This window comes from Apus apus, chromosome Z, assembly GCF_020740795.1.
Source record: "Apus apus isolate bApuApu2 chromosome Z, bApuApu2.pri.cur, whole genome shotgun sequence".
NCBI lineage: Eukaryota > Metazoa > Chordata > Aves > Apodiformes > Apodidae > Apus > Apus apus.
The window spans coordinates 11196405-11216452 of record NC_067312.1 but is presented as its reverse complement, the minus strand read 5'-3'; the positions used below and the strand labels follow the sequence as shown (position 1 = coordinate 11216452).

Here is a 20048-nt window from a genome sequence, read left to right as displayed (position 1 = left end):
AGCCCTGCAGCTGCTCACAGGGAATGAGAAATGGATGTCCACCTGGAGCATCCTAGCTCTCATCCCTCTGCCCTAAGTCTTCAGGCAGAAGAAAAGACTCCAGAGCATGGACACCTATCTTCTAGTCATAATGCTCCCATGCCAGCTTTTCCCCTTGCAGGGGAGCCTGCTCCCCTCCCTACTCCCCTCAGCATGGGCTGCTCCTGTCCCCAGCACCTACACTCGTCATCCGTGTGTAGCTTCTGCTTGAGCTTCTCCATCTTTTTCTCATCTCGCAGCAAGGTCTTGTCCTTCTTGAGGGTGCCGGTAACCTCCTCCTTCTTCTCTTCCATAATCTCCCGAACAAGTGAGTACTCATCATAGTTGGTGATGCCTGCAGGAGTGCAGAGGACCAAGCTCAGCACATTGCTGCCAAATACAGAGCCTGAAGCAATGCAGGGTGTAGTGTCCCCTCCCCAGCCTCATGCACCCCCTGGTCATCCCTGATGCCAGGCCATCCACCATTGAGCTGCTGCCTCTCCCTGGGTACCCCCCACCAGGTGCTGCTACCTCTCCCCACCTCCCATCCTCCCCCCACGCGAGTCCTCTCACCGATCCTGGCACAGATTGTCATGAGCATGTCTGTTACGGTTTTGGAGTCATCCACCATCACCGTTTTCACTGTCCCATCCAGCATACGGATCTTCAGGGGCCTCTGCTTCTTCTTGTACTCCATGGTGTCCTGTGGGCACAGTGGAGCACAGTTCCCAGCAGCAGCACCAGTGCAAGGTGCCCACATCCCAACACCACACTGACAGCTCCCCTCCCCCCAGGTGAAACTGGGGAGGGGGACATTGGGGTATGCCCAGGCATGATGCAAGGCAGGCATCTCCTCACTGCAGGCACATCTTACTGCAGAGCTAAGGGGGGTACCAGCTGGAAGGACGTGGGATGGATGCTTACCCCATTGCGAAGCATGTAGTAGTCCAGAGCCTTCCCAGCCTCCAGCCAGATCCCTTTCTTTGGGTCTTCATCCGAGAGGAACAGCCCAAAATCATTGGCTGAAAAACAGGTACAGTCTCTGCCAGGGTAATCCTGAGCAGGACAGAGCCACCAAGATGCCAGCCAGTCCCCAGGGACATGCATTAGTGCAGCCCAGCACGTGAAACACAGCAGAACTGTGAACACTCAACCTAACAAGTGGGCAAGAAAGCTGGAAAGCAAGCTTTGAACTATATGCTTTGCCACTGTTATCCACGGAAAAAAATATCCTGAAGAACCCCTATGCAATGCTGAACTTGGAACCAATAGTCATGACAGAAGGAAGAGCCTGGAGTTGTAGCTGCCTGCTCTCCTAAATCTGTGGTACCATGCATAGCAGTGGTGGAAGCAAGGTAATAAAATGCTGGGGGTCAACCGCAAAGGTGCTGGAAACTGGTCTATAACACGTAGGCACATCCACACTTTTAGCACCCCATGGTGGTGTGGTCTGCACCTCCCCAGAAGGACACAGCAGAGTTTCAAGAGATACTGGGAGAGGCAACTCAAATGCTGGGGCCTTGGCAGGAGGGACTAAGGAAGCTGGCACTCCTCCATTTGGAGAAGAGGCTGAATGAGGATGTGATCTAGGCTTACAAGGTCTCAGAGTCAGCAGTGAGTAAGTTTTGTTCACTGAATCCTGCTCCCTCAGGGCTGGGGCACCCAGTGAAAAGTGCTAATGCCGGAGCTCAGGCAGCAGCACCCCAGGGACAGCCCCATTTTCATGCTGCAAGAGGCCAGGACTACGCCCGCCTTTGCCCGGGGAAAGGTCCTTCTCCACCTTCCCAACAACCCTGCGCCGCAGGCTGCCTTGGCTGGCTAAGTTTATAATGCATCATCTAGTTGGCAGCTCTCCATGGGGAGGGACAAATTCCTGAGCCGCCCCATTCCTGCCTGGCTGACACTGATGTTCAGATCCTACCAAACAGGGAGTAGAAAAATCACCGAGAGGCTTGCCATTTTATTTTTAAATTAAAACCAAAACAAAACAGTTTTGTTTTTTTTTAAAAGCAAATTCCAAGAGGTTAACTCTAAAGCACTGAAAACTGAGCAGCTTGCCCCAGATCCCTAGCTTGGGTGGGGAGAGGCACTTCCTGAGACAGAGCAAGAGCAGAGCTGGAAACCAACACCAAAGCTCACCCAGCCCAAAGGTGGCAAAAAACAAAGGCAGCTCTTAAAGGGTCCCCCAAGTGCCACAGGTAAGGACAGCAAAGAGAAATAAAAGCTGCAGGGAACTGGCTGTTAAAGAAAGGCCGTGAGCAACTGAAAAGGAACTCAGGAATAAGCAGTTCCCTTTAAGGCCTTCCCCTTGCCTTCTTTTTTTTTTCGTAAGCAGGCTGACTCACACCCAGGAGCAGGAAATGCAATGCTCCCTGCAACAAGCTACAGCCCCGAATCTACACAAACATCCAGTCCCTCTACAAAACTGAAAGCTGTGGTTGGCCAGACCACTGGCCAGCTGGGCACAACGCGAGAAGGCATTTCCTTTCATCCTCCAGGAATTTGCTGCTCCCAGATGTCGCTGCACTTCCCCTCCTCTTCCCACGACTCCTGACCTCCTGTTTGCTGTCTCTCCCCTGTGGCACAGCCGCCTTCAGAGGCTGCAGGGACCCAGGAGAGCCCACAAGATGATGACCCAGTGCTCCAGCCCCACCATCCATTCCAGGGACAGGCCACGTCCTCGTGGGCGTGAGTCACATCATAACCTCATGAGCCACAAGCTTAATTTTGAGCCTTGCAACACCATGGAGATATCAGAGCTGAGAAAGCTTAGCAAGGTAACAGAGCATCAGTGTAGGCCTGGCAGAGAGCTGTTGGGGGCCAGGAAAAGACCCAAGAGAGGACCACATATCCCCTAGAAAGGAAAAATTGACTTATATGGTTTATTTACACTCACTAAGGCCCCTGAAAATGTTTAAACCCACCTAGTCCTGCTTAGTGGTGGTGGATGCAAGTAGGTGAGAGGAGCAGAGACAGAAAGAGCAGCAGGCTCAAAGAGCTCAAGGAGTTATTTCACTTTCAAACATGTTTTCCTACCCCCCAGATCCACAAATTTCTTCTGGGGTGTGGAGAAGGGAGCCTGAGGAACTTGGCTCCTCACCTCAACTGGGTAGGAGTACTTGACTTCGCTGCCCCCACCTCCTCACTGCTCTGGGAAAGCCCAGATGGGGACAGGGACTAGAGAGGAAAGGGAGATCAGTGAAATGTCAGGAGCTAAGCATGGCAGTCAACCCCATCGTGGACTTACGCTGTCCCATCTGTGCCTCAGGCACCCGCTCCCGGATCATCCGGCAGGCATCGTACACCATGGTGGAAGGCTCGAACTGCATCGTCTTCACCACATTGCCGATGCTGATCTTCAGCGAGAGGGCAACCATGGTGGCAGCTGGGCTGTCCCCACTCCTGCGTCACCTGCCAGAGGAGACGGACGGGTTAGCTCTGACTGCTGGCCCCTCTGGTGGTGCAGGGTCCTTCCTCCTCCTCTCCTCCGGCAGCACCTCTGCTCCCTTAAAGCTGGAACCCAGCTTCTATTGGTGAGCAAGGGCTGGCAAGCCTGCAAGGGGATCCCACTTTCCAGCCCTGTGCTGACCCTGGGGCCTCTGGCCAGAGGGACCCTTGTCTCCTCGTCCCAAGGTCCCAATGCCAATTGTCCTCTCCCACAGGAGTGCCAGCAGCTGGCAGCCGGTGGAGATGCTGCCTGTGAGGAGGAAGCAAGTGCATGGGAGCAGGCGAGATAAGCTGGGAGAGCGCGACAGAAGGGGTTATAATTAAACCTTCCATGACACAAGAAGCCACAAGAGGAAAACCAAGAGCTGGCAGGGCTCTGCCCTGGCTATCAGGGCCCTCCACGTCGCCAGCCAATGGTGCTGAGCCGGCAGCCTGAGCACAGGCCGACAGAAAAGCCCAAAGCCACTAGGGGAGGAGAGATAAGGGCACCAGGCACTGAACTTGCCTGCTAAAAAATAATTACCCAGGGAAAGCACCACTCACACCAAGTGAGCACTCAAGAGATCAGGGTCTATGGCAGCAGCTACTGCACAAACCCAGGGCTGGGGAACCTATGCACAAGATGATGCATGGGGGGGAAAGGCACCAGCTGCTGCAGATGTCACTGAAAAGGCACACGAGAGCTTGCACCGTGCCATCTGACACAGGCCCCAAGCTGGGTCTGGATCAGCTTGAAGGACAGTGTAGATCAGCTTCAGAGCAAGCATCCCTCAACAGGGCTCCAAAACGCCAGGTTTAACAACACCTAATTCGAACTGTGATACCTTAAAGGAAAGTAAAATCGGAAAGAAGTAACACAAGCAAAAGGTTGTAAATAAGCCCTCAATTGCATGATGCTGCTTGTAAGGCTTCTAAGAGCCCCTTCCTTTGGGTTTACCCACTGTGCAGCAGCTTTCAGAACTTTCCCAGGTTGTCACACGCCTAAGGGTCCCTGCGCCACATCCTTCGCCCTGCCCCACTGCCCCCTGCGTTCCTCAGCATTCCCAGTCCTGGGCTGGCACCAACTAGATGCTCTCCAGCAGTGACATGTCCTCCTCTCCCCAAGAGCCTGCTCATGGGGAAGAAGTCCCCTGCTCTGCACTGACCCAGGCTGCCTTGTCCTTAAACCCCACCTCCCACCCAGTTGGTGGGAGGATGCCAGAGCAGCAGTGGGATGCACCACATCTGCTTGTTCTCTTTGAGATTGATTTTCTTCTATCAGAGCTCTTATTCCAGCTGTCAGGGAAAGGTTACCCACCACGTGCATCCTCAGCCTGGCCTGGGAATGTGCCTGGACAAAACTTGCTGGCAGGCTCCCTTGCACCACAGCAGCACTGCCAGCTCCAGCCCCCCATGGAAGGGGGTCCACCAATGTGGGCTGCTCCCAACCAGGGACCTGAGCATACTGGGGGCACGGTCTGCAATGGACAACACGCTCCTGCACCAGATTTTGGCCAGGAGCAAGTCAGAGGGCAGGGGTCCGGCTGGCTGCAGAGCCCTAAAGCCACGCTGGTGGTGCAGGGTGGGAGGCAGGGACGACAGAGCGTGCCGCCTCCACCAGCACATGGAGCAGCTCCAGCTCCGCATTCCTGAGCCGTTCGGCAATGTTTCTGCGGAGGCCCGCGGCCCCCACTGGCTCTGCTGATGAGGAATGAAATGCATTTCGGGTCCGGAGCGAGGGAGCCCGGCGGCAGCGGGGCGGAGGCAGGGAAGGCGCCTGCCTGTGCCATTGCCATCCATCCGGAAGCTCCAGCAAAGCTGAGGAGCCGAAGGGACGAGTTAACACCCTGCTGTAGAAAGGGCTTTCGAAGCATTTCATACACAGGGCGGGCTGCTGTGGTCACCAGGCCATCTTCTCTAGATCTAAAAATATTCTCCAGCTGAACATAAAGCTGCTTTCCGTCCCTCCGCAGGAAAAGGAGAACGTGCCACTGCCAGGACAAGGTCAGAGACCACGGAGGAAGGGGAGGGGAGGACGTTGGACGGCAGAGAGGAACCAAAAGGAGTCGGGCCATGCCCAGCCCTTTCTGCAGCCTCCTCTTGCCCTCACAAAGCCACACAGAACCAGGCGCTGTGCTGCAGGAACCCCTCAGCACACCCTTCACAGGGATCACTGTGCTTCTGCAGGCCTCGCAGGAAGATGACTGCTCAAGCCTTCCCACTCCTGAAGTCTTGCAAAAACAACAGGGCTTGACAGGGAAGGTGCTCAGGACATCAAGGAAGCCCTCAGAGGAAAAAGAGAAATGGTTCATTTTAATTCCCATATTCTACACAAACACTTCAGGCTCCAGCAGCTGAACTTTGCTGACATAAATGTCTAAAGCAGAAATGCTCTCTGCTGTGTAAGGAGTAACACCTCCTCAAACCCTGGGGAGATTTGTCAGCAAACGTGGCAATTAATCACATGGGGTTTGCAAATCCACTCACTGCCTCCTGCAAGGGCACCAACGCAGTGCTCGGCCCCTGCAGACCTCTCCCCTTCCAGGTACCACGTGGGGAAGGAAAAGCTGGACTAAACATAATGGATGAGACAGCGTGGGAGCCTGGCGCGGCAAGCCAGCAAAATAAAGGAAAAGGACAGCGAAATTCAAGCTGTCCCCCTGGAAAGAAAAAAAAAACCCACCACAAAACAAAACAAAAACCAAAAAAAACAAAACAACCACAAAACAAACCACGTCTTGATGCACACACCAAATTTCTGCGCTGGCTGGTCTCCAGAGCAAGCAAGCCCGTCCTCAATCGGCTGTCAGTGTGCAGAGGCAGATAAGGCACCGGAACAGCCAGCCGGCATCCAGATTAACACACTTCTGCATTTTAGAGCAAGCTGCGTGCAACCCTTCCCCAGCCACCAGCACGCTCCTCAGCCCACCCCAAAATCAGGTGGCAGTGGTGGGGAAGTGGGGTAGGGGGGTGAGGGGAGGTGTTTCTTGACGGGGTCCCAGACCCCTGGGGGAGCCATGCCAGCTGCGTCCACCTCACCCTTCCACTAGGCTGAGAAAACCAGTGAGGTGGTGGAGGTCTTGGGGCTCTGTGGAGAGATGGCAGCACCTGAGGAACCACAGTGTCACTGCCGGGACCACTGAGAGCGGGTTTTCCGTCATGTGACATAAATGCTATATTTGTGTCGGCGCAGAGAGAACGGTTACAGAGGAGGTTTTGTATCTCTGGAGGTGGGGAGGGGTGGGGGGAGGGTGGTAATTTAAAAAAAGAAAAAAAAATTCAACCAAAACTGGGTAGCAGCCTGCTGGTGTGCTCACGGCAAGGCTCCAGAAGCAAAACTGCAAATACAACAATTCTGCCATTTTTAATGTGCTCTTTCTAAGGGAGACTCCAGATGAAGTTTGGGTTTGTTGGGTTTTGGGTTGTGTTGTTGGGTTTTTTTGCACAGCAACGGCACATTTCACTTGGGAAAGGCTCCACTCTGGACTGGGAGCTGGCTTCAGGAAGCTTTATCAGCTGAAACTACTGCACTGCCGGGGCTTTCCGCAGGGATGGGGCTGCCAGCCTGGCCAGTGAGGCCACTGGCACAGCCAGACAGGTACCAGCCACCACGATGCCTGCACACTGGCATCTGCACAACCGCACGAGGAACTGGGTCAAAAATTAACCTGGTAAGGAGCTGGAGCAGGCTCTGGCTGGGTTTTCCAGCATGCAACCAGTATACCCAGTCATGGCAGGCAGCGGGGCCAGGGGTGGCTCAGCCCTGCGCTGGTGGAAAGGCTGAGACAGCTGCCCTGGCTGGTGGCAGTGCTGCACACTGCTGAGCCCATCCAGCCCAGTTCCTCTTTCCCACTCACACATCTATGTCAGAATGGAAGATGGTTTATTCCAGCTGAGGCTGAGCTTGCTTCCACAGAGCTTGAGTGGCTGGCATGGCCAGACCCATGGCACCCCTGTGAGCACTCGGCTGTTACCCACAGCCTCAGGCCAGAAGCACCTACTCCCCCAAGCAAGGAGGACAGCCCTGCTCCACGTGGGAAGTGGGCAGCATGGCCAGAGGATCACAGCTTTCCTGCCTGCATGTTCATGCACACTGGGGTGAAGAAGCTCTGGAAATGAACTGACAGCACTTCCCACATGTCCTCAGGCCTGTCCGCTCCTGACAAGCATTCCCTGCCCTCCAAAGGGAGCAGGCACAAATGCTGGCACCCCTGGGCTGCCCACTACCCAGGGAAGGGGGTAGGCAAGGCCATGACTTCATCACGGTCTCCCGCATCCTTAGCAAGCTGGCCCTCCAGCACAAAAGCAGCGCTGGGGGTGCAGCAGGTGCTCTCTTGGCCTCCAAGACCACCAGATGTCCTGATCCAGGCACCCATGTTTGCCAGGGCAAGCGATTTGCCTGCTGCTGAGCCCCCAGGCAGGCAGAAAGGGGGAAGTGAGAGGAGAGCGTCGCTGGGTTTTGGGGGGGCATTTCTCCATCCAGGCATTAGCAAAGTTCAGCCTCGCAGGCCCCTTGTGCCCCATTCCCTCTTCCTCAGCCTTCCCACGCCCCTTCCCCAAATCTGCTGGGATGTGCTGCTTTGGGATGCCCCAAACATCTGCTGCTGCAGCTGGGCAAGCGAGCCACACGCCTGGCCAGTGCTCACCATGCACCACTGCCTGCCCATTTAGCACTTGTGGGGCTTCACCCCATGGTCTGCAGCTGGGTTTTCAGGCCCTCTACCAGGCAACCCGCAGGCTCCGGCAAAGCTAAAGATCCCCCCCGAAAAAAAAAAGAAAAAAAAAAAAGTCCCCTCCCCTTCTTCAGCAGCGAGGCTGAGGGAGAGAAGAGAAGGGAGTAAACAATTATTGCTACCAAATATGGGTCTAACAGCCAGCGATGAAGGCACAGCAGAAGCATGTAGACATCCTGCCGGCAGATTCAAAGGGCCGGGGAGTTCGCAGGGTCGTGAGCGGGATCCGGCAGGGAAGGGGCAGGGGATGGGGCAGGGTTTCCCCTGCCCGGTGAGCTGCTCCGTGGCGGGGACCCGCACGGCTCCCCCAGGGCGGTCAGCCCTGCCCTGCCCTGCCCCACCGCACCCACCCCAGCCCCACACGTCCCGGCCCCTCGCCCTGCCCCGGGACACGGCGGCAGAAGCCCCGGGGGGGCGGGGGGGGATGTCTCCCTGGGGGAGCCATGTCCTCCAGCGTCCCCACCCAAAACCGCGCCAAGGCCTGCCGACACCCGTTCCACTCGCTTCCCTCCCGCCCCGGTACGGGCAGGGTGGGCAGGAAGGGCGAGGAGAAACGGGGGGGAGCGAAGGCTTCCCCGCCGGCACCGCTGCCGGTCCCCCCGGTTGGAGGCAGCCAGGCCCCCGCCGCTCGGCTCCCCGGACCCCTCGGGTGCTGCTGCCCCGGGCCCGGCCAGCGGAGCCGAGGCCTGCGGCGGCTGCTCTAGGGCAGGGCCGGGACTTAACGGGTCCCGACCCGCCCGCGCTGCCCCGGGGGCCCTCGGCGGGCAGCGGTTCCCCGGGGCCGCCAGCCCCGGGAGCGATGGAGCCCGCCCGAAAACCAGGCCAAGGCGTGACCGACCCTCGGGAGTCACCGCAGCCCGGGGGAGGGTCCGCGGTGGGAGCCGGGAGGCCCCGGTAACCGAGACGCTGCTCCTCCCCGACCGGCCCGGTAAGCAGGGCTGTGCGGGGGGCGGGGGGGGCTCCCCCGGGGGACACCCGTTTCCCGGCAGCCCCCCGGGCACCAGGACGCTGCCGGTCACCGGGACCGCGTGCTCCGCCTCTCCCCAGCCCCTCCCCGGTGACCGGGACGCCGCGTGTCCCCCGTCCCCCTACCTGTGCGCGGGCAGGAGCAGCGCGGCGGCCCCGCCGAGGCTGTGCGGAGCGGAGCGGGACGGCACCGCCCGCTTCCCGCCCCGCCGCCCCCCGCCGCGCATGCGCCGCGGCACGGCGCGCCCCCGGGGCCGCACGGCTCGGCTCGGCTCGGCCCGGCGCCCCCGGGGCTGCGCTCCGCCCGCTTCCTCCCTCCCTCCTTCCCTCCCTCCCGCTGCCATTTGCGGCCGCACGCCCGGGGCGCGGCCCCGCCCTGTGCCCGGCGGCCACGCACGGCCCCGCAGCCCTGGGGCCGCGCTCCGCCGCCGCTGCCGCCACCCCCCGGGCACCCCGCGGGCACCCCCGGAGCCGCGTCCCCGGTTCTCCCGCCCCCCCCCCCCCCTTCCCCTGCCCCGCCTGACGCCGCGCGCTCCCGCCGCCCACGCACGCGCCGCCGGCCGGGGGTGCCCGCGCGCTCCCGCCCCCGGGGAGGGCGGGGCCGGCGGCGCGCGAGGCCTGCCGGGGGCGGGTGACGTCACGGCGGGTGCGGTGGAGGCGGCGGGGGCCGCGCCGAGGTGAGGGAGGGGCGGGACGGGACGGGGGCTTCGGGGGGTGCGCGCCCCCGCGCCTCGCACCGGCCGGGGCCGGGGCCGGAGGGGGCGCTGCGGGGCCGCCGGGGCGGGGCGGTGGGAGCAGCGTGCGGGGCTGCTGCCGCGGGGCGGGGCGGGGCCGGCAGCCCGCCGGTGGTGCGCGGCCCCGGGTTGCGGTGCTCGGCGGGGCGTCCCGCGGCGGGTGGCGGGGAGGGGCTGCGGGGCTCCCCGCGGTGGGGGTCCCAGCGCCCGGCCCGGCCCCGCCCGGCCCCGCCGTCCTTCCTGCTGCCTCACCTGCCGCGCTCCCGGCGTCCGGCGCTTCCTGGGGAGAAGGTCCTCGGTGTCCGCGGTCCCAGCCGCCCTGCGGCGTTTGCCCGGGCCCTGCCCGGCTCCCCGGCCCCTGGCTGCTCGGCGTCCCGCCGGGGGGGCTCTGATCACCCGCCCATCCCTGCGCCCTGGCTCTGGCGGCCGGTCACCAGTGGGGTTCCCGAGGGCTCGGCGTTGGAGCCTCTCCTGTTTAAACGTCTTTGCCCGTGATCTGGGCGAGAGGATCAAGCGCTCCCTCAGTCAGGTTGCAGATGACACCAGGTTGGGCAGGAGTGTTGATGTGCCTGAGGGTAGGAAGGCTCTGCAGAGGGACCTGGACAAGCTGGATAGATCAGCCAAGGCCAATTGTATGAGGTTCAACAAGGCCAAGTGCTGGGTCCTGCACTGGGGTCACAACCACCCCAGGCAGCGCTACAGGCTTGGGGAAGAGTGGCTGGAAAGCTGCCCAGAGGAAAAGGACCTGGGGGTGCTGGTGAACAGCCAGCTTAACATCAGCCAGCGTGTGCCCAGGTGGCCAAGAAGGCCAACAGCATCCTGGCTTGTGTCAGGAATAGTGTGGCCAGCAGGACCAGGGCAGGGATTGTCCCCCTCTTCTGGGCACCGATGAGGCTGCACCTTGAATCCTGTGCTCAGTTTTGGGCCCCTCACAACAAGAAGGACCTTGAGGTGCTGGAACATATCCAGAGAAGTGCAACAAAGCTGGTGAAGGGTCTGGAGAACAAGTCTTACAACAAGTGTCTGAAGGAACTGGGGTTGTTTAGCCTGGAGAAAAGGAGGCTGAGGGGAGACCTTATTGCTCTCTGCAGCTGCCTGAAAGGAGGGTGTAGCCAGGTAGGGGTCTGTGTTTTCTTACGAGAAACAAGTGATAGAACAAGATGAACTGGCCTTCGGTTGTGCCAAGAGAGGTTTAGATTGGATTTTAGGAAACATTTCTTCACGGAAAGAGAGGTTGTCAGGTGGTGGAACAGGCTGCCCAGGGAAGTGGTTGAGTCCCCATCCCTGGAGACATTTAAAAGACGTGGCTGGGGCACATGGTTTAGTGGTGGACTTGAAAGTGCTGGGTTAAATGGTTGGACTCAATCATCCTACAGGTCTTTTCCAACCAAAGCGATTCTCTGATTCCCAGGCATTTGGCACAGCAGCCCTGAGGCAGAGGTCTGCCCCAGCCTTCTTGTTTTTGGGGGAGCGTGGAGTGTTGTTGTTTTTCTTGTCTTACGAGCTGCGACACCTGCCAGCTAGATGTGAAAGCTGAAGGTGCTGGCAGGGAGGTGTGTCGATGCCCTTGCTCCGGCTCAACAAGCACTGTTTTGGTTCAGGCCTCACGGACATGCAGCCCTGAGTGGTGCCAGCCCTGCCCTGCACACCGTGAGAACCATGCTCGCCCGCATCTTCTCAGGGACCAGGGAGCCTCGGACACATCTTATCAAGAGATAGCAGCGCTCGCCTGAGCCAGAATCAGACAAAACTAAAACTGGCACAGCTGCACGTGTGCACAAAAACCAAGGGCGGAATTCGACTACGGGTCCCTCGCTTTACACTATAAATGCCTGGAGCCTCCCCGAGCCCAGGGACTCTCCGGAACGGCAGCGGGCGGCGCGGCGGCATCTGCCCCGAGAGCAGGGACACCTCCAAGGCTCCTTCTCGAGGCTGAGAGACCCTCTGCCCGGCATCAGACACCTGCTGCGAGGTAAGGGACATGTTACACTCAGCCTGAAAGTATGTGATGTGCTGGCAATGTTTTTTTGTCCTATATACGCAATATTTTTTATTCTATGTATATATGCATATAGATGTATCTCAGCTGTACCTGAATTGTTTGAAGTGTGGTGAGAGGCAGAGGGTTTGCAGCCTAAATTGTTGTTTAAATAACCTCTTAAATAATTGTCAAAGAGCTGTTTAATTACCATTCAGTTCTGGCTTAATTGCCATCTGACTGCTGTTTCGTTTTCATTCGGTTGCAATTAATTATAATTTGATAATATCTTAATCGCTAATTAAGCCCTTTTGGTTAACCCCATGACAATGACTTCTCTTAATAACTCATCTGTGACAGGAGACGGGCCCTGCTGGCCATACAGCAGCACCTGGCATCAGTGGAACGGTAGGATCTTGCATGCTGTTCATGGCAGAAAGCCCAGGGCCCTTCCACTTTCCCTCTCCTTGCTGCACCTTTTGTGCTCTAGGTGGAGCATGGCTCCCGTGGCTCGCTCCCCGTAGTCTGGTGGGGAAGCTGGTGTGGTGGGGCCACCAGTGCTGGAATAATAGCCTTGTTGTGGGCTGGTTGTCTCTGAGGGGCCCTGACAACTGTTGCCATTGCACAGGGAGTTAGGGGCATCTTGAAGGAGTGTTGGTGTCTGTGCTTACTTTGGGTGTCCTGTTCAGATGTTGTGCCCAGAGGAAGAGGATACCCTGGCAGATGAGGACCTGATTGACTTTCTCCTGAACAATGATGCTCCCTGCCCTGAAATCACAGAGCAGGAGAATGGTCTTCTGGAAGACTGGACCGTGCTGGAGCCTGAGGCGAGTGCTTTGGGAGGAATTGCTGCGGGGTGGTGGTTTGGGAGGTTGGCTCCCTGCTGAGTAAAAGCTTTTCCTCAGCAGTTCCTGGATAAAGAGATTGATGACTTCATCAGCTCCCTGCTGAGCCCCTTCGAAGATGAACCAAGCACACTGCAGAGTTCTTCACCTGCTGACAGTGACAGTGGGGTCTCTGAGGATCAACACCTGTCCCATAGTCCCGGAAGTGATCTTGCTGGCAGCACAAACATTGTGCATGCTGATCACAACTATTCCCTTCATCAGGACTGGCCTGTGCTGGAAAGTGTGAGGTCTGAAATGTCAGAAGGAGATGTTTCCATTGATGTTGGTAAGTGATGTGTGGGGGCTCGTTCTGTTGTGGCTACAGGGAGAAAAGCAGTCCCACGTTGGGGATGTTTAGCAGGTGTCAGGCAGTGATGGGGAGAGCCAAATTCAATGGCTTTCTGCTGCCATAAAATTCTGGTTTTATGCTACTCAAAGCTGGCTGGTCAGGTGCTGCCTCACTGAGGTCCAGTGTTTGATTCTCCTTTCCTCCTCAGAGATTTGGAAGGATTTAGAAGGCACAAGCAAGGCACTGGAAGAGAGCTACAGTTTACCCATTGCTGTTGCTGTGGATGCTGGACCCCAGCTTGTGCCTGCAGCCTTTGTGCAGGTACTGACTGCCATGCACATGGGCCCCAGCCTTTGCTTCTGCTCGTATCTCCCCTCTCTCCTGGTGTGGCTATTGGGAGGGGTGTCTCTGAGGAGAGCACGATGCTGCTTTGGGAGAGCTGATCCCAGTTCTGTGTGCTTTCTGTATGCCCTCTCTTCCCTGGGGTGGACTCGCTTTACTTTGCATTCTCAGTGGCTGTATTTTTTATGTTTTCCAGTCCGACTTCCCAGAGCTGGTCCTGACAGAGGAGGAGAAGCAGCTCCTGAAGAAAGAAGGTGTTGCATTACCAACCTGCCTGCCACTGACCAAAGTGAGTCCTTGCTACAGCCTGAGCAGGCTTGGGCCCCTCAAATGCTTCAGGCAGAGTAGGAGTTCAGAAATACAGGATGATACCTTGATGAGAGCATTGGTGTTCAGGTGCTGTGTTCAGGGCAGGGTTTGGGGATGGCTTAGTGTCCTTTTCCTCCTTTCAAGACCTGGGAGGTGTCCTCAGCAGCTTTGCTCATGGGGTGAATGCAAAGAGCAGTGAGACCTGGCTGCTGTCAGGCTCTCAGCTCATGACTGCTTGCAGGAGGCAGTTCCACCACAAGTGCCTCCAGCCTGTATTTTCCCACTTGCCTAGTGGCTTGTGGGTTGACTGCTTTTCAGCTCCCTTAGGTGTGCCTCGCTTTTGCCACACTGGGGGAGCTGGTGGCCCCATTAGCAGGCCAGCTTTCGCCTTGCAGCTCCTGCCGTTCCTCCAGGGGTGTGGGAGGAGGGACAGAGGACAAAAGCACAGAGGCTGAGTGCCGAGATGCATGCAGGGTCTTGTGAGGGCGGGATTGCCAGTGCCCTGGGGTGGCTGCTAATGAGAAACGCCCCTTGCAGGCTGAAGAGCGGCTCCTGAAGAAAGTACGTCGCAAGATTCGGAACAAGCAGTCAGCCCAGGATAGTCGCCGCAGGAAGAAGATCTATGTGGACAATCTGGAAAACAGGTGCGGGCACAGAGCAGTGTCACCCGACACTGAGGGGACAGTCAGATTCTTTTAGGGATCCTTGGCAGAACGATCATGGCACTAAATCATAGTTTCAATTAAAGCTTAATTCTCCTAACATACTGTGATTAATGTATGCTTATAAAATCATAGAATCATTCTGGGAGGAAAAGACCTTTAAAATCATCAAGGCCAACCATTAACCCAGCATGGCAAACTCTAAACTGTGTCCCTCGGCATCACATCTACACAACTTTTAAATGTCTCCAGGGATGGTGACTCCACCACTTCCCTGGGCAGCCTGTTCCACTGCCTGACAACCTCTCTTTCAGTTAAGAAATCTTTCCTAATATCCAATCTAAACCTCTCTTGGTGCAACCTGAGGCCATTTCGTCTCGTCCTATCACTTGTTTCTTGTGAGAAGACACTGACCCCAACTCACTGCAATATCCTTTCAGGCCACTGCAGAGAGCAATAAGATCTCTTCCCCCATCCTCTTTTTCCCCAGTTCCCTGGGAACAACCCCAGTTCCCTCAGCTGCTCCTCATAACACTTGTTCTCCAGACCCTTCACCGTCTTTGTTGCCCTTCTCAGATCACATCAATGTCCTTCTTGTGAGGGTCCCAAAACTGAGCACAGATTCAAGGTTCCCCCTCACCAGTGCTGAGCACAGGGGGACAATCCCTGCCCTGGTCCTGCTGGTCACACTATTCCTGACACGAGCCAGGATGCTGTTGGCCTTCTTGGCCACCTGGGCACACGCTGGCTGATGTTAAGCTGGCTGTTCACCAGCACCCCCAGGTCCTTTTCCTCTGGGCAGCTTTCCAGCCACTCTTCCCCAAGCCTGTAGCATTGCCTGGGGTGGTTGTGACCCCAGTGCAGGACTCTGCAGCGCCTTCCTTCCCTGGGGTATATCAACACTCCTGCCCAACTTGGTGTCATCCACAAGCTGGGGGTGCACTTGATCCCCTTGTCCAGATCACTGTTTAAAATACTGAACAGAACTAGCCCCACTGCTGCACCCTGGAGAACATCACTGGTGTCTGGCCACCAGCTGCACTGAACTCCATTCACTACAACTCTTTGGGCTTGGCCAGCCAGCCAGGTTTTACCTGGAGAAAAGTACATTGGTCTAAGCTATGAGCAGCCAAATTCTCCAGGAGAATGCTGTGGGAAAGAGTGTCGGAGGCTTTAAGTCCAGGTAAACAACATCCACAGCCTTTCCCTCATCCACTAAGCGGGTCAGCTTGTCAGAGGAGGAGAAAGTGCGTCAAGCAGAACCTGCCTTTCAATGAAAACAGACTGACTGGGCCTGATCCCCTGGTTGTCCTGTACGTGCTGCATAATGACATACCTGCTCCATAACCTTCCCCAGCACTGAGGCTTCATTCTGCTCCCTATCCTTGTCTCCCAGCTCAGGGGACTCGGTACACAGCAAACAACTGCTCTTACTAGTACAGACTGAGGCAAAAAAAGGCATTAAATACCTCAGCCTTTTCCTCATCCTTTGTCACTGTGTTTCCCCCTACATCTGATAAACAAGATTATCCTTAGACCTTCTTTTGTTGCTTATGTACTTAAAGAAACATCTTTTATTGTTTTTTATGGCAATAGCCAGATTAAGTTCTAGTTTTACTTTGGCCCTTCTGATTTTCTCCCTGCACATATCAGTGTAATGATGATAATCTAGTCTTGAAAATGGTGTAAAGGTGTGACTCCCTCAGCTCTCAGAGGAAGCAGGCAATGGTGGAGGTGTCCCTGGCTGGGAGAAGTCCTGGGTCACACCGTCCAGCAGCAGCTTCAGTCCAAGTTCCCACTTAGGACTTGAAACTGCTTGCTTTTATGGATGGTGTACAATGTGATGTTATGCTTCCCTGTTCTGTGACAGGGTTATCAACAGCACTGGGCTGGCTGGGTGCCTGCGACCTCCAAGGCCAGTGAGGAAGAGAGGAATCGTCCTGGCACCCAGCAACCTTGAGGGCTGATAGGGAGGGGAGGAAGAAATCTGTTTGGTTTGTCTACTGGGTGCACAAGACTTTCAGGGCCTGATAATGGGGAGATAGGAGTGAATATGTGACCTGCTGGATCTCAGAGGATGGCTGCATGCCTCGTGGAATGGTGTTAGTTGTGCTGGCCACAGTGCCAGGGGTTGTGAGCGTGGGGTACCAGTCACAAGCAGCTGTACTCTGCCGCTGCTGGCGTCTTGCCATCTTGGGCAGAAAGTGAGGTTGACCTTGTGAGACAGCAGGTCTCCTCAGGGGTCTCAGAAGCTCAGGGCTTAACCAACCCTGCTCTCTTATGCTTGGATATGGCCCAGAGCTTGCTCTGTTCAAGCCAGTTGTTGGCATGCCATGTCTAGCATGTTCAGGTCAGGCTGGTTCACAATACAGCCTGACATGGTGGATCTGCAGGGCTGACATGCTGCTAGGAGTGAGCATCCTTAGAGATTAGTCTGGTGCTTCTCTGTGGAGCTGGGCAGAGCTCACCCGTCCCCAAACCTGTTGTGAGTTGAGCTTTGCTCCAGGTGATGCCATGTAGACCCCAGCAGCAATTTTATCTGCCCCAGCCACCCAGAGGTGGTAGCTGATTACCTGAGGAGAGACTCTGGTGAAGCCCCTGCTGTTGACTAACAAAAGCTCTCTGTTTTTACCCCATGCTCTGATCATCTTTCCTGGGAAGGGTGGCCGCCTGCACAGCTCAGAACCACGAGTTGGAGAAGAAGGTGCAGCTGCTGCAGGAGCAGAACATGTGAGTTCTTGTTGTTGAACATAGCAGGAGATGTGGTGTGGAAGGCTGTTCCTCCTTTTGGGATTGTGACCTGTCCATGGCTGCAAATGTGGGAGGAGGGGAGTGTGCAGCTCTTGGTGCATCCACTGTATTAACCTGTGTTGCCTGCTCTCCTGCAGGTCCCTGCTCAAGCAGTTGCGGAAGCTGCAGGCCTTTGTGAGCAGGTCCACCACCAAAACTACTACAGGAAAAACCTGCATCATGGTGAGTGGCTTCATCCCCCATGTCTGTGAAGGGGTCTCTGCTTCCCTTACAAGTCTGGGAGAGAGATGTTTGTTGCGGCCATGTCCTTGGCTGCTAATAATCTTCTTGTTTCCAGGTCGTGGTTCTGTCCTTCTGCCTCATTCTGTCCCCCAGCATCTGCTTGTTTGGGAACAGAGAGACACAGCCAGAGCTCAGAGGTGAGTGCCCAGGGGCTGGGACACGGTTCCAGGTGAACCACTGACCTCCAGGGAAGAGCATCTTCCTTGGAGACAGGCTGAACTCTGGGGTGCCTCCCAACCCAGCACCCCTTGCCTGGGCAGACCACTGGGTTTCGCTTTGCTGTCTCACCCCAGCTCTGGACTCTTCCTGGCAGCTGGGCAGGGTCCCCTCCCTGGCTGCACCATTGGTTCCCCTCTGATGGGCTCTGTGGTGGCCCGTGCTCAGAGGAGGATGGTGAGAGGCTGGGGGTGACAAGGTTCTACCTTTCTTGCAGTGCTGTCGCGGCAGATCCGTGAGTTACCAAACCAGGCAGCACCTGAGGTGCAAGTGAAAACTGCACTGGAGGGGCTCAGCCCGGAGCCTGAGGAGCCCTTGCTGTCAAGCAGCCTCAATCAATCATGGGAAGAGGGACTGAGTCTACTCAACCCCGATGCCAGATCTTCTTTCAACAGCAACTCATCCTTTGACCCTCCGGAGGCAGCAGACTCCAAGCGGGGCCCTTCCCAGCCTCAAGAGCAGGGCTCCCAGAGGAACCCTTTGCAGCCTGATGTGCCGGTGGTGTGGAAAGCCAAGAGGCAGGAGTGGGTGGAACGTGCTGCTAGAGTTGTCATCCAGCAGCACCATAGCGATGAGATGTGACCACCACTGCCTCCTGCTCCTCGGGGTGATGCTGGGCACCTTGCTGGGCAGGGACAAACAGCTGCATTAACAGATGATCTCTCAAAGCAGATTCTTCTCAATACTATCCTGATTGCTGGCAGCACTGAGGATTTGCCGGGAGGGAATAATTTTGGGGCTGACCTGTTCTGATACTCTGCTCTGTGTACCTATAGCTGGACTCTCTCTGAGGTGGTGTAGGAAACTCTGGGAACTTTTCTATGGCTGCTGAGGGGAGCCTGCAGCCCAGGCTGTATCCTGTGGCTGTCAGGGATGGGCAGTGGCATGGAGAATGAAGGCAGTTGAGCCCAAGGTGTCTGTGCTGTGTTAGGCTGGATGCAGTTGGTGGATGCTGCTGCCTTGCTTCCCTGCCCAGGTGGAAATGAACAGGCTGGGTCCTGCACTTCTTACTGTGTTTGGTGACTGCAAGCATCTGTCCCTTGTCTCTTCCCCTTACTCCTGCAGTGTTGCCTGATTTCTAGGTGTGAGATAGCAAGCTGACCTTCAGTGCCCTGACAGGGAGTTGTCCTGCCACTGTGACAGACCCTGCGTGTCACCTGTTCCTGCTAGCTTTTGAGCCATGGGCACAGCTCCTAGCCTGGCTAGAGAAGGTAATGTGGAGTCCTTCCTGAGCCATGTCTGCTGTTGCCCTTCCATTGCGGCTGAGCCTTTCATCTCCCACAGCCCTGGGAGTGGGGCACCTGGGCATGGGGGAGAAGGCATGCCTCAGAGTGGGCTGCTGAGGCAGTGTGCAGCAGAGAGCAGCAGAGCTGTTTGCTCTTCTGAAAGCTTTCCTGGCCACAGGGCTGTTCCTTGTGTGCCTGAGCTTTGCCACACTAGCCAGTGATGCAGTCAGCTGGCTCTGGTCACTTCCCAGGGCTGAGCAGAAACACTTCAAGCTGGCAAGAGGTGTCTTTATTTCAGTGCGTCATAGTGGTACCAGCTGAGCATCTCTCCTCATCCTATTTCTGTACACATCATATAATCATACTGAATTATTTGGGTTGGAAGGGACCTTTAAAGCTCATCTAGTCCAACTCCCCTGCAATGATTTCCTTTTTAATAACATCTAAATAAATAGCTATGGTCTGTGACTGTGTCCATGTGTGGTCATTTTGCTGAGGGACTAGGCTGCTTGGTGGAGGCTGGGGCTGGCAGTGTTGTGGGGGGAACCCATGGGAGGCTGGGGGGTGATCACCCTAGCAGCCTGACAAAGGAACACACTCTTGTCTTCCCTTCCCACAGCTGCAGCCACACAGAGGGGCTTGCTGGGGCAGGTGCAAGTTTACTGGGCAGTTGTTGTTCTCTCCCCCCACTTCAAGGGTGAGCAAACTTGTTTTTTTTTTTGTTTTTTTTTTTTTTAACCAGTGTTGGAGACAAGTAGGTGCTGTGAGCACCGAGCACCTGCCTTATGTCCTGCGTGCACCCAAGGCACTGTGGAAGCAAGCAGCTTCCCCAGAAGGAAGCACGAGGAGCTGGTGTCAGCCCCAGCAGCTGCTTTCCTAAGTGGAGCTGCACAATCACAGGAAGCAGAGCAGAGCCAGCGCGGTGCAACAGCCCTATCCCCGTGGCCAGGATGGGGAGGGAGGCCCTGGGAAGGCCCTGCTGCTGGGTAAGTTGCTAGACCAAGGCTGGGCCCTGGGTTTGGTGAGGATCAGTGGGTCTGCGGGAGGCACTAGCAGACCCTGAGCTCAGGCTGAGGAGGCCAGTGCGGGGTTTAGGGACATGGTGGGTGCAGGCAGCGCTGTGCTTGCAACCCATCCCAGGAAGCAGAGGGTGCTTGTGCAGGTGGGCAAGATACAAAATGGAAGGTTGTATCCCTGCCTGGGGAGGAGACACAGCCAGGGGGTAACAA

At 56.6% G+C, this 20048-nt stretch overlaps 3 protein-coding genes across 6 annotated transcripts in view; 2 read left to right on the top strand and 1 right to left on the bottom strand.

The window, feature by feature from the left end:
- TLN1 (talin 1) overlaps positions 1–9362 on the bottom strand; it is a 37302-nt gene extending 27940 nt beyond the window's left edge. Inside the window, exons 1-5 of one of the 2 annotated variants that reach the window (XM_051642116.1) lie at positions 9270–9362; positions 3266–3429; positions 943–1040; positions 592–721; positions 221–373 (exon numbers count right to left, since the gene is read on the bottom strand). In XM_051642116.1, coding sequence (XP_051498076.1) covers positions 221–373; positions 592–721; positions 943–1040; positions 3266–3395 — 511 coding nt within the window. In that variant the 5' untranslated portion in view covers positions 3396–3429; positions 9270–9362. Of the gene's footprint in view, positions 1–220; positions 374–591; positions 722–942; positions 1041–3265; positions 3430–9269 lie in introns of those variants that run through there. The other variant, XM_051642117.1, reaches the window with a different exon arrangement.
- Positions 8621–9824, top strand: LOC127395597 (translation initiation factor IF-2-like). The gene is made up of 2 exons (XM_051642744.1): positions 8621–8696; positions 8791–9824. Exons 1-2 carry the CDS (start codon positions 8621–8623, stop codon positions 9822–9824), a joined length of 1110 nt encoding a protein of 369 aa, XP_051498704.1.
- On the top strand, positions 9809–19287 carry CREB3 (cAMP responsive element binding protein 3). 3 transcript variants are annotated; one of them, XM_051642118.1, is made up of 11 exons: positions 9809–9820; positions 11479–11849; positions 12545–12682; positions 12761–13028; positions 13240–13352; positions 13570–13662; positions 14220–14326; positions 17006–17074; positions 17233–17317; positions 17433–17514; positions 17811–19287. In XM_051642118.1, the coding sequence occupies exons 3-11, from the start codon at positions 12545–12547 to the stop codon at positions 18173–18175; spliced, it is 1320 nt and encodes a 439-aa protein (XP_051498078.1). In that variant the 5' UTR covers positions 9809–9820; positions 11479–11849; the 3' UTR covers positions 18176–19287. The 3 variants fall into 3 exon arrangements, with proteins under 3 accessions (XP_051498078.1, XP_051498079.1, XP_051498080.1); XM_051642119.1 differs by lacking the exon at positions 9809–9820 and adding an exon at positions 12216–12263; XM_051642120.1 differs by lacking the exon at positions 9809–9820 and having other exon boundaries at positions 12764–13028.
- The last annotated feature ends 761 nt before the right edge of the window (positions 19288–20048 follow it).